Source organism: Camelus dromedarius, chromosome 13, assembly GCF_036321535.1.
Source record: "Camelus dromedarius isolate mCamDro1 chromosome 13, mCamDro1.pat, whole genome shotgun sequence".
Taxonomy (NCBI): domain Eukaryota; kingdom Metazoa; phylum Chordata; class Mammalia; order Artiodactyla; family Camelidae; genus Camelus; species Camelus dromedarius.
The window spans coordinates 11,161,009-11,174,312 of record NC_087448.1 but is presented as its reverse complement, the minus strand read 5'-3'; the positions used below and the strand labels follow the sequence as shown (position 1 = coordinate 11,174,312).

The window sequence follows — 13,304 nt, the reverse complement described above, 5'->3', positions numbered from 1 at the left end:
CTCACCCTCAACCTACTTGGCAACAACAGGGTAAGCCAGTGGCATTTGCTAGAATTTTCCTGCAGAATAATATTGAGATTCTGTACTCAGAGACTGTTTCCTTTGGGTTAGACTTTGGTCTAGATTAAAATGAAAATGCTTTTTGGAGGAGGAACAGGAGTTTATTTGACAAAGTTGATCATATTCTGTATACCAGGCACTGAACTGAACTCTGGGGATTTGGAAAGAATAGACTGTCTATTATATATACACAGGAGCTACTACTGAGGGAAGCAGTTGGATAAATCAATGTTTACAGTTCTTGTGAATTAAGGAGTGATGATGTCTACTTAAGAATAATTACCAGGCTGTATTAAAAGACGGGCTGAGAGTGGCCATCGGAAGGGGAGAGAAGGAGTGCAGGTGGACCCCACGTCAGGGTGCAGGGCAGGAGGCTCAGCAGAGCCTCAAGGCCAAGGTCATGCCCCGCTCTGTGAGGGGCTTAGAAAGGCAGGAGGGGAGAGAAGGGGGTGGCTGAATGCCTGAAGAGGACAGGGGAAGGCATACCAACAAAGACACAAGGCCAGGCGGTCACTGGGAACAAGGACTTCGGAATTCTGCCCAGGTTCTGCCGGAAAAGGAGCTAATTGCATGGGATCGATTGTGAGGTTGGAAATTAGACTGAAGCACAAGGAAAAAGGAGTGAAGGAAAAAGGAGCAAGAGCGAAGCTTTAGGAGAAACTTAAACAGGAAAAAACTGGGAAATAATGTGAGCAAGAGACTCAGCCTCCCAGTGCAGCCCAGAAACTTCCAGGAAAACTAAATGGTGCCTGGTAACTCATTGGGCCAACGATGACATATACGGGAGCTTTTGAAGAATTAGAAAGAGGCACCCTCTCCACGCAGACACGTTTTAGCAGGGGCCCCTCTGGGCAGGTGAACTAGAAAGCAGCACCCTTTCCTGCCCCCTCTCCCGGGGTGCTGGGGGCTCAGTCAGCAGCGTCCACCAAGCCCTCAGACCAAGGAGGCTCCCTGTCACTGCTGCCAGTGCATCCAGGGTGACTGCTGGGCCCTAGGAGTGTTCATTTGCTTCTCAGTTGGTGGCCCCTGGAGGAAGACGGCAGGCTGCAGGCCTCTGCAGTAACGCTGTGGGATGTGCACTTGGGGAAACTTCTCTGTGGGTTCTGCTCCCTTCGGCTGCAGGTAAGGCAGCTGAGAAATGAGGGGCGCTCCAGATAAGTGGCCCCGAGGGCCCCTTGCAGTCAGCTTCTTGACCTCCGTGGCGCCGTGGACTCTGTGGCTGGAGGAGATCCCCCCCAGGCATGATCTGGTTGCAGATACAGAAGTACTGCAGAGAAGAAGCCTGAAACTGCACTGATTTAATAAATATTTATGAAGCAGCTCCTCCTTCCATCCCTTGTATTGGGACAGCACTTTACTGTTCACGAAGCGTTTTAATGTTTCTTCCATAATCAGTCCTTCGTGGCAGCAACCGTGTGATATAGGCAGGAACTGTCATCACCATTTTACAGATGAATAAACTGGATCTCAGAGACATCGAGTTACCCAAGGTCATATGAAGGAGCCTTGGCAGAATCAGGGCTAGAAGCTGACTCTTAGGACAAGGTACTTTCCACTATTCCAGAAGATTCTGTGGCTACCTGAAGACATATAAAAGCCCCTAAGACAGTGCCATCCATAGAAATATAATGTAAGCTACATATATAATTCTGATTTTTTTTTGGTGGGAGTGGACTAAAAAGAAACAAGTGAGTTTAATTTTAAAAATAATACTTAATCCAGTTTGTTAAAAATATCAATTCACCATGTAGTAAATATGAAACAATATGAATGAGATATTTCCTTTTTTTTTGTACTAAGTCTCTGAAATCAGTGTGTATTTTGTACTTAGAGCACATCTCAATTAGTATGCTGGATTTTTATTGGAAATGTTTGATCTGTATTTAGATTTCATAAAATTTACAACTAAAGAGTAGATTCACATACTCAGGTCAGTCCAAGCATACTTAAAAGTATTCCAGTAACTAAACTGAAGATTCGTTTTTGAGTTAAATTTACATTAATTAAGAATAAATAAAAAATTAAATTTAGTTCCTTAGTGGCACTAGCCACGTTTCAAGTGCTCAGTAGCCACATGGGGCTGGTGGCTTCTGGATAGGAGAGTGAAGCCCAAAGAAAGAACCTTTCTCCCAGGAACCTCCAGTCTGGTAGATGCAATATGTAATTTGGCCTGTGTGTTAGCATCATTTGGTCTTGCCCTTTGATAACTATGGTAAAGGTTGGTCTTTTCCCTCCTCACCCATCATTGCCCCTCTCCTTTGGTGGCCTCCCCTAACATAATTTCAGTCTGCGCTCTCTTCCTCATTCCCACAGCTGCTTGCCTATACCCACTCCAGAAGGTGGAGATTGGAATGGCCCAAGGGAGGCGATATCTTTGATAACAGCAGCTCTGTAATTTTTAGGACTGAAACAGAGAAGAAGCTGGGAGAAAGAGTGGATTCATGAGCGGTTAGGATGGCGATGTATTTAGGTGCAACAGGATGCAACTTCTGTCTTTGACTTGCACGGGACTGGCCATCAAAACTTGGCTCCTCTGTTTTTGAAAGCAAGTTCACCTTGATAGAGTCTGACCATCTAAATTCTGGTTGGATTTTCATAGTCGTAGAAAGAGCAAAGTCTCTCCCAGTGGGGGAAAAAATGTGTTCTTATCTAGAAGTCTACACAAAAGTATACCCCATTCACTGGAACCGGTTTAAGAGCATTGTTCCTGTGTGGTTTTTAGGAATACCTGAGTAGTTATTCATTTGCCATCTCTGCGTAATACATGTTTGCCTGTTTCTTTTCCTACACATGAAGGCTTGGCAAAGACTGTGCTGCCTTTGAGGAAAAACGTCCCTGCATCGTTGTTGTTCTGTAACCCCGTTGGACACAGGTCTTTAGGACTCAAGGACCGGTAAAATATTTTGCAGATATGAACTACATGTGTCCAGCCCCTCGCTTTGTCTCCGCATTATTGGTGCCTCAGCTCCACTGAATACACAGGCAGAGATGTTTCTTTGTCCCTTGCTTCCCTCATCCTTTGTTCTCACGGGGGGTTAGAGGTGGGGGTTGAGGTAATGAGGGTGCAGGTCCAGGCTGGTCGGTGAAACCCGATCCAGAGTCTTTTTGGTTATTAAGCTCATCTTCTTAAACTCCTGAAGTTAAGACAGTTGATGTTAGCTGCTGGGAATGCAGTGCTGCCCAGCAGACAAGCGGGAGCCTGCCTGGCCCCTCAGTCATTTCACAACTGGAGTTAGGAATGTGTCATAGCCTTCGAGGCTGCCAATTTCCTTAAATGTACATACAATTGTAACTCATTCAAACACTTCTCCTAACAAGTCAAAGAAGTATTGGGATGAAGAAGCGTTTCCCACTAGTCCCAGGCAATGTCCTTCTGAATAAACGTTCCTCAATCAGATAAGCTTGAGAAATGCCATTGCTTCTTTTTCTGTCTTAGAGACTCATTCAAGGCTGAAAAAGCCCTATTGCAAGGAAGCCTGTTCAACTTGGTCTGCCTGGAATTAACTAAACTTATGATTGTAGAACCTACTTTTTCAGGGAACACTTGTGAACCACTCAAGAATTATTGCTCTCTGAACTTACTTGGTTCAGACAATTTTAAATAACCTGCTTCCAGGCTCCATTAAGTTCTTAGTTATAAATTTTTTAGAAGGACGTCAAGGGTAAGCACGTATCTAAGGTAGCCTGTGGCATATACAATATGTGAAAATGATCAACGTCTGGTATTTAGTCCTTTATTCATACTTGACTCAGTAATGTTCAATTTTTAATATTTTAATAATTTCTTAATTCTTGGAGGTATTAAAAGAAATGAAGTATGCTGATTTTAGAAATCAGAATTGACTCATTATATTTTGGTTGTAGATATGTGATTTAACTCCAGCATTCCACAGAATAGAAAGTTTTTAGATTGTGACTCTGTTAAAAACTAAATTGGACTAAAATAAGATGAACTTGCATTCATTCACTTAGTCAATGAGTCAATCATCAGTTAAATCAATTGGTTAATATTTTTTGAGAATCTAATAGCCATGAACTAAGGCACTAGGAAGGCAAATGAAAAATACAGATGGTCATTACCCTCCGTGTGCTTACAGCATAGAGAGGAACAGACATCGAGCGAGTAGTAACAGTAGAGGGAAAGCATACGTGATCTGGGAGTAAACATCAGGCGGCTTTTACCTGTCCATCTCAAAGTTCAAATCTCTGTGAACTAGAAGGGATGTAAAAGTGAAGAGCCCACACTTCATCCAGAATGACAATATCCTCATTCTATAGGAGAGACACATCCCAAAACATTGTTTATACCATTTCCAACAATAAAATCAATGGCCTAAATGTGAAATTAATTGGAAGCCACAGTTCTAATACACTGTTTTGGCGATTAAGCACATTAGATTGAACTGTTTCAGAATGCCTAATTATTGTGTCTGCCACACTCGTCTGTTTGAGTCACTCCTAACTTTTGGACCGCTGCCTAGACCATTTCTGCAATACGGTTGCAGTTTCGTATTCTCTCTCTCTCTTATAATGTATAACTTTCCTGACTACATTCCAAGCTGAAAGCTCTAAACTGCACTTTCGCAAATTCTAGATGAGAGCTAAATAGTTTGTTAAAGTGTTGATTCCATTGAGTTTGGGTGTAAGTTGATATTTTATTTGTGTTTTGCAGGTTCATGATTTAAAAGTGCCTGTGTGAAGTCACTTTTGCTGGAAACTGCAGCCCAGGAGCTCTTGTGTTCAAATCTTGTTTTCCTGTCAAGTACACAATTACCGTGACCTTACAAGTGGATGAAGATACCTCAATTGTCTGACTTTGCCAATTGCTTGACTTCAGAATTTTGAAAGGTGGAAGGGAAAAGAAATCCTGCTAAGATCTGAACATCTCAGTGGCTTATTTTCCAGCATCGTCAATAGCTGTGAGCATCAGAACTAAATACTCTCCCAAGGAGTGCCATGATATTGAAGTCACTTTATTAAAAACAGTTGTGTCTGGAAAGCCATCAAGAGACCCGGACGTTTACAGCCAGAGATGACACTGAGCATGCTTTCATTGCGGCGCGCAGTCTTCGAGTGGGGCATGTTGATTGATGAGTGACTGCCTGCCGATAAATTCTCCCTTCACTCTGTTTCCTGGATTGGACTTCATTAAGCAATTTATCACTTACCTTCAGACTTACATGTGGGATTTTTCACAATAGTTTTGGAATCATTGGAACTTGGATTGATTTCATCATTTAACAGAAACGAACAGAATCCAAATTACTTTATCATCATGGCTTTGAATGTTGCCCCGGTCAGAGATACAAAATGGCTGACGTTAGAAGTCTGCAGACAGTTCCAGAGAGGAACCTGCTCCCGCTCTGATGAGGAATGCAAATTTGCTCATCCCCCCAAAAGTTGCCAGGTGGAAAATGGAAGAGTAATTGCCTGCTTCGATTCCCTAAAGGTAAGAGGATGCCCTTCTGTGTCCCATTGATGCCACATTGGACTTTGCAATGGAATGTTTTTCATTGTACTTTTACAGAAGTTTGACAATTGATTTTTGATTGTTTTCTTATTTGTGGTGACTATTGGGAGATTTTCAGTCAAATGTTTTCATATCAGGCATATATAAATTTTTCACAGATCCGTGTTTAAATTAAAAATACATCACGGTGTATTTTTGGTCTGGCATGACATTCATGTACCCAAGAGTCTTAAATCAAAGTCTGGCTTGTGACAACTAAAGATAAATATTTTATTAACGTTTGATCTTCTGGAGGTTATATAAAGGTGAAGAAATTGAGTGTGTCACTTTTATATACCAGTTTCTCTGATTCACCTCCTGAAGAATTTTCTACTCGTGTGGCTTTCTTTCTTGACCAAGGGCTTCCTAAAGTACTTCTTAATAGGTTTTTCATTCTCTTTGACAATTTGTTGTGGCAAACAGAAATTATTGAGTGCATATTTAATGATCCTTGAGAACCTATTATGTGTAAGTTAACCAATAACATGTAGAATGAATGTGAATAGAAGAAGTGAATATGATTTAGATGGTACCCTTGATGAGCTCACAGTCTGGTAGGGAAAATACAGCAAATAGCCACAATGCAAGACAGAAAGGGACAGGTGCCCTAAGGGAAGAATAGGGAGCAGACTTCTGTGGGGATCTATAGAAGGAAGAGCAGGCTTCCAGTTGATTGTTTCAAGAAATATTTTTGGTTGTATACTGAGTTGGGTAGAGTTTGGACTTGAATTATAATGAAATATCTAATGGAAGGAACTGGGGATGACTTAACCCGTAATTCTTTGAGGTTGATTTTTCCCTAAAATGATGGATTGTATCAATCCCCAATTGCCTAGGAAACTTCTAACATCATCATGATATTGTTTTCAATGGATATAAGTAAAGTATATAGAAAAAAGAGCTTACATTTTAGCTTACCAAACAGTTAAAAAAATGTAGACTCATGCTCTTGATATATGCTTTGGGAAATCATAATGCTGTGAGTTTACAAAATAGTGACCTTAGCCTATTCTTGGGTATTGAAGGGACTGGATTTATTTTTTTGGAAAATTTCATATTAAAGTAAAAAATTATGTCTTACAAGATTTATAAGTGAAAACTGAAATATAAGATTTCAACTCAGATATTAAAGGGAAAATCTGTCTATATGCTAAAAGCAGAAGAATACAACAACAGCTCAATAGAATTATTTTAAGGATTAAAATTTGAAATATTAGATAATACTACCCCTATTTTATTTCTTTTTTTATCACACGAAGTTTATTAGATTAGACTTTAAAATTATTATTTTGTCTACACAGGAATGAATAGATGGATAGAACACAATTCATTTAAACTGTAACAGCACGAACACATTTTTATATTAGTACTTATTTTGCTTTTAGACAAAAAAATAAACGAAAAGTATGTATTTGCATCTATGAGTATCACTAGTGGAAGCATTCACTATAAAAAGCAGCGTAGATCAAAAACTAGAGCATAAGAACATATCTGGAAACAGGTCAGCAATGAATAACTCATTTTCAGGTCACCCCAATCCCTTCATTTTATTCATCCAACTCTTCTCTGGTTGAATATTTACTATTAAAACAACACTTTAGCCAGTTCCCTAAAACTTTTAATTATTTTAACTAGTTAGGGAAATATGCCTGAGCTATTTAGGCTAAGTGTTTGTTAAATATCAACAGGGCAGCAACTGCCAGATCCTTATAATTCATTACCTCACTGTGGAGTCACCAAGGCCGCAACTTTTTGAAGATTCCAGCCCATGGAGAAAGAATCTAGAACAGTTATGTTTAGTATAAAAACATAAAATAAGCCATGAGAATGTTGAGCACTGTTCCAAAAGGAGCTTTAAAAATCATGTTCAGAAGTGTCTAGTACAACCATTTTCACGTGTGGAAGCATAGCTGTATATTGCCTCAAGTTGCTAGTCCCCTTTTAGAATTGTGAGTTTTGGGGTTATTTAATCTGAGTGTGATGTTATGTATTTGTGACATTGTCAAACTGTAAAGAACGTGGAAAGAGCCCACAGGCACGAATCTGAGTAAGACAGATTCGAGTCTAAATACCTGCTCAACCACTTCCCAGCCTTGGGTGGGTCATTTATCACTGCTTAGCTTCGCTGTCTCCTGGGTGAAATGAGGACATTCACCAGAGAAACTGGCTAAAGTGTGCGTGGTGGCCAGCACCATGCTGGCCTGTTCACCTTGCTAGGTGATCATAAGGAATACAAATCCTTACGACAGAGGCTGGTGGGGAAAAAAAAGGGAGAGAGACACTCAAAACTAGCAGCTAAGATGAAAAATTATGATGATGATAATAATGAATTATTTAATTTGTTTCATTTCATGTATTAAAAAAGACGGTGTCACTCAGTAGAATTGGCCTGCAGTAGAAAGGAGGACAAGGGCTTGAAGGAACCCTGGCGGGGGAGTCATTTGACACAAGTTATTTTACCTCCTTGACTTCAGTTTCCTCCTGTTTGAAACTGATATGATAATTTCTACTTCATTAGTACAAGGAGCAACCGACCTAAGTCATGCCGGATGCCCCAGCTCAGGGCCAGACACGGTCGGGGCTGGTGATGTTAGTTTCTTTCCCTTCATAATAATGCATCGCGGTATCAACACTGATTTTGATAACTGGCTTTACAAGCAAGATGTGGCCAATTTTTAAAGTGTCCAGTTTTTAATGTGTCCAAACTCTTAAGAATCTTCCGTGATAATACCCCAGTGAGGCAAATTAGTCATGACGTTAAAAGAAGTCAAGTTCGAGGCAGACATCATTTTTGTTGTTGTTATTTATTACAAGATATTTTCTGCAAACACTGTCAGGTATTTTTATTTATAAAAATGGATAAAAGGAATCCAAGTTGGCCTGTGCAGAGGCAAGTCAATTGTAAGCCTGAGAGATTCTTTTCTTTCTGTTTTGAGTTGTTTGTATATGTGACCAAGCTTCCATAAATACATACTAAAAGACTTGTGGGTGTTCGGAAAAGAGATTGCTGAGGTCTTTAGAAAGAGAGTTTTACAGATATACTTTTATAAAAGATGTTTCAGAAAATACAGCAGAGTTCTTACAGCACATTTGTACTTATTCTCAACTGTTACCTCACTGCATTTTATGTGAAACCACAGGACATGCAAGCATTTACGTTTTTTTTAAGTTACAGTATTATTATGAACAATGGAATTGCTCAAGGCTTCTCCAGAGGGCCAGAACATTCCAGAACACCGTGTTCCACAAGTTAGGTTAACATGACAAAATGCAGATTGCTTCATGAGTAACTAACTTCCCTGTAGAAAAGACCTTGACCAAGTTAACCCCGTCTCTACACCTTTATAATCCGTGGAACAGTTTCCCTCGCAGTTGAGATGTTGAGATTTTTCTTCTCAGATTCCATACCAGCCCCACTGCCTCTGTGATGTCCCCTGAATATGCCAAGCAGCCTCCACCTCAGGCAGCTTGCACTTGCCTTCTGCTCTCCTGGAATATTCTTGCCTCAGTTATATGAAGAGCTTGTCTCCTCCTTCCATCAGGCTTCTGATCAAAACTGCCAACAGCTTAAGCCTTTCTGCCAACCTCATTTCAAATAGTAACTCTCTCATTGCTGGGATCCCATTTCCCCATCATCTTGCCTTACTGTTCTCCCTGGCGCTTATCACCATCTGATAAACTTTCTATTCGCCTGGCTTTGTTTATTACTTATTTCCCTCCTCCACACTCCTCTGCTCCACGTAGACAGGGATCATGCCTTTTTCAGTCACTGCTGTATCCCCAGAGCCTAAGACAGGGTTTCACACACGGTAGATGCTCACTAAGTGTTTGCTGAATGATAGAGCACATTCATCAGGAAAGTGCTCAAGCCCCTCAGATAGGTGTACTGAACAATAGAAGTGGGTTTCTTACCATAGTCAATGTGATGGGCACCCCGTGTAGTTGTGCAGTGCACAACCTGTGCAGCTGTGTACTATGGCCCTGTTCTCAATATCCCAATAGACTTCAAAATCAGGGAGCTCTGTGCAAGAATTGGAGACACAGCTGTGACTCTGGAAGTATTATACAACATTGGAAAATTGACAAGTAAATTATTCCATTTTCTCTGAAGCTATATATGATGCAAAAACTACTTTGTATTATTACTCTCCCATTCTTTCTAAATTTTAAAACTGTAAAAAAAATATGTCCTGCTCATTTACCTATGGGATGCTGACTAAGTGGGCTGATGGCAAATAATATTTCAGTCTCCATGTTTATGGATGAAAAATTCAAAATTAGTAGTGGTAGATATGTTACCATTTGGAAAGTTTTTTTATAACATACCAAAAAAGGCATCAGAAATATTAATGGCTTTGACCTTAACTTCATGTTCTTGAGCTGCTACTGGGCTCTTAAATAGAGGCTAATTCTTTGCAGAAATTGCTTGAGTGTTTTCTAAGTTACATGCCTAATTTTGGCCCAGTTTGAAACTATAATCTCAATTACTTCATTATCAATAGAAATCATTGTAGTCATATGGAACCTACCGTCTGCTAGGCATTTTTCATGCAATTATTTATTCCTTCCAACAGCTCTGTAAGGTAAATATTATTCAATCAACCATTATAGATGTAGACACAGATTCAAAAATAAAAGTATTTCTCAGATAACTTATAAATGGTGGAGAAGGGGCCTGATCCCAGGAAAGTGTGATTCCAAAGCTGGTACAATCCCTTCCCTCCTCCTAACTCCTCTTACAGAATAATCATCGATGGAATTAATTCTAAAACTCTTCATAGCTTATTAATTTTTATGTTTAACAAGTTTAGCATATTGAAGTGTAAAAAAAATTCCGAAATAGAAGCCCCCAGGAATAAACCTGTTTTAGGTATTTGAAAATTAAATATTTTTTAAAAAGAGAAAAACTGTAAGAGAAAGCAAGTCACTTGTATTTATTTTTGTTTGTATCTGCATACAAATATTTTACCGTCGCTTACTAGATCTCAGTAACGAAAATGGTTTGGGTCTGAGGTGTCGGGGTGTGTGTGCGTGCCCACGTGATTCTGAACTGTGCGATTTCAGATGTTACGATAGCGTGATGACGTGTGGGACAGCTTCATACTTTAAGGATTCCTAGACCCACCAATTTTACTTCCTGCCTGAGAGATCCATTTTCCTGTCATAACTTCTGCCCCCCCTCCACCTTGTAACTCAACCACTTCCCCTCGCGCCCTCCCCCGACACTAGTCAGATCTCCACATAGTGCTTTAGTCTTCTAAGCGTGTGTCCCTGAACAAGCGTGTAAGCTTCCCAAAGGCAGATTTGTGTCTTATTCGTCATTGTGCCCCAGCACCTAGCGTGGCATCTGGCACGTGGCACAAATGCATAAACTAACAAAGAATCCCCACAACTTTTCAGAAGGAATTTACTGATGATCATCAGTGAACTTCAGACCCTAAACTTTTCTGCATGACTGTTCAGCATTTTCTTTAAGTGTTTCATTCTGCAAGTCTGGACAGCCTCTCCTTTGAGTTCTCTCCTGTTGCTCCCCCCCACGGTGTGCACGGGTTCTTTTCCCACTCTCATCTTCCTTCCTGCTTCCCCTCTAATGCCACCTCTTCCTCCCTTTGCTCCCCAGTGTAGACACTCCCCAAGACTCAGCATAGGTATTTCCTAGGTCAGGTTCAGTGATCAGCTCTGAAAGTGTACCTGCGCTCACTCAGTTCCTGCCTTTGTGCTGATCAATCCCAGTTCTGGGTGTGTGCCCTCTCCTTGCCAACTGTGTGGCTCCAGATGCCTCCTTAACAGCCCAGATGAATGGTCCACTGTCATCTGCAGTTCATCATATCTAAATCCAAATTCTTTATCCTGTGCCCACCCCAAGCCATGGCCCTACTGTATCCCTGTACCTTGTTCCCCGAAGCACAAAACCTTGGTTTGATCCTGACCACCATGCCAAGCACCCTTTAATGCATTTTTTTTCTTTCCTTCTTGTTCTGGTTGTGGGAAAGTCTACATCTGTAAGAATTAATCAAAACTATGGAATCTTTACTCAGAAAAGTAGTCTCACCTACAAACTGTTGCAATCTTAAAATCTCAAAGATCTCATGTTAGCCTCTTAAAAACTACCTATGGGCTGCAAGTTAAACTCTTATTCAAGGGGAAATCTGACACATTAAAGTGGGCACATGAAGACTACAGGGTCATTAAGTATACTTTTTATTTCCCAACTCTTCCTAGAGCCAAGATTAGCACCAAATTCTTCCTAATACACAAGATATTCTGTGCTAAGGAAGAATATACTTACAGCACTTTCCTGGGGGACAACCTCCGCCAGTGAGTACCTATATTCCAACACAGTTTAAAATGAAGAGTCAGACAAGATAATCTCTGTGTCAGTCTCCTGGGGCTGTCATAACAAATTACCACAGACTGGGTAGCTTAAAACAACAGAAATTTATCATCTCCCAGTTCAGGGGCTGGAAGTTTGATCAGAGTGTTCACAGGACCATGCTCCCTCTGGAGCTTCTGCTGGAGGGTCCTTCCTTGTGTCTTCCAGTTTCCTGTAGCTCCTGGGTTCCTTGGCTTGTGGCAGCATAACTCTGATCTCTGATCTCTGCCTCTAGCTTCAGATGTCTGTCTTCTTATCACGTCGTCTTCCCTGAGTCTGTGTCCAAATTTCCCCTTCTGACAAGGACACCAGTTGTATTAGGTTAGAAGCCCCCTTCTCCAATATGACCTTGTCTTAACTAATTACATCTGCAGTGACCCTGTTTCCAAATCAGGTGACATTCTGAGGGACAGGGATTAAGATTTCAATATATCTTTTGGCAAGGGTGGAAGGGTGGAGGGAGACAACACAATTCAGTCCATGACATTAGAAATCAAGCATTGTGATCTAATTCAATGAGCCCAAATTGGGGTTAGGGTTAAGGTGAAGGTTAGGGTTTCAGAGTTCATCTCCACACACTGCCCTGAATAGCCATCACTGGAGTTGGCAAAAGAGAGAAGGTTTACATTTGCAGAAACATGGATGGACCTGGAGTTCGTCATTCTAAGTGAAGTAAGCCAGAAAGAGAAAGAAAATACCATATGATATCACTTGTATGTGGAATAAAAAAAAAAAAAGACGCAAATGAACTTATTTACAAAACAGAAACAGACTCACAGACTTAGAAAACAAACTTATGGTTACCAGGGGGATAAGGAGGTGGGAAGGGATAAATTGGGAATTTGAGATTTGCAGATTCTAACTACTATATATAAAATAAACAAAAAGTTTCTTCTGTATAGCACAGGGAACTATCTTGTAGTAACCTATAATGAAAAAGAATGTGAGAACAAATATATGTATGTATATGTATGACTGAAACATTATGCTGTACACAAGAAATTAACACAACATTGTCAACTGACTATACTACAATAAATAAAAACACTACAATAAAAAAATAAAAAGTAAAAAAAAGGCTTAAAAACTCTAGTTGAAACTGAGTAAAAGAAGGAATGATAATAAACTGTCATTCTATGATTATAAAATTCTGTTTAAAATATGTAAGAATAGATAGCAATAATTCAGAGAAAAATGGCAAAACTTATCCTCCGCAAAACTAGTAGAGTAAAATATCAATTTAACCTTAATTATATTCTTTAATAACTGTATTTGTTTATGATTCACTTGGCCTTGGGCAGTGATGTTAACTTTTGTTAGTCTGTGTAGCAGTTCTTATGAAACCATTTCTCACCGAAGCTT

At 40.2% G+C, this 13,304-nt stretch overlaps 1 protein-coding gene across 7 annotated transcripts in view; it reads left to right on the top strand.

Annotated features, from left to right (window-relative positions):
- Positions 1 to 13,304, top strand: part of MBNL2 (muscleblind like splicing regulator 2) — a 149,323-nt gene that overhangs the window by 42,482 nt on the left and 93,537 nt on the right. For 6 of the 7 annotated variants that reach the window (XM_031466228.2, XM_031466232.2, XM_064493017.1 and 3 more), the window contains exon 2: positions 4,733 to 5,509. In XM_031466228.2, the coding sequence (XP_031322088.1) occupies positions 5,336 to 5,509 (174 nt within the window). In that variant the 5' untranslated portion in view covers positions 4,733 to 5,335. Of the gene's footprint in view, positions 1 to 2,932; positions 2,954 to 4,732; positions 5,510 to 13,304 lie in introns of those variants that run through there. The other variant, XM_064493016.1, reaches the window with a different exon arrangement.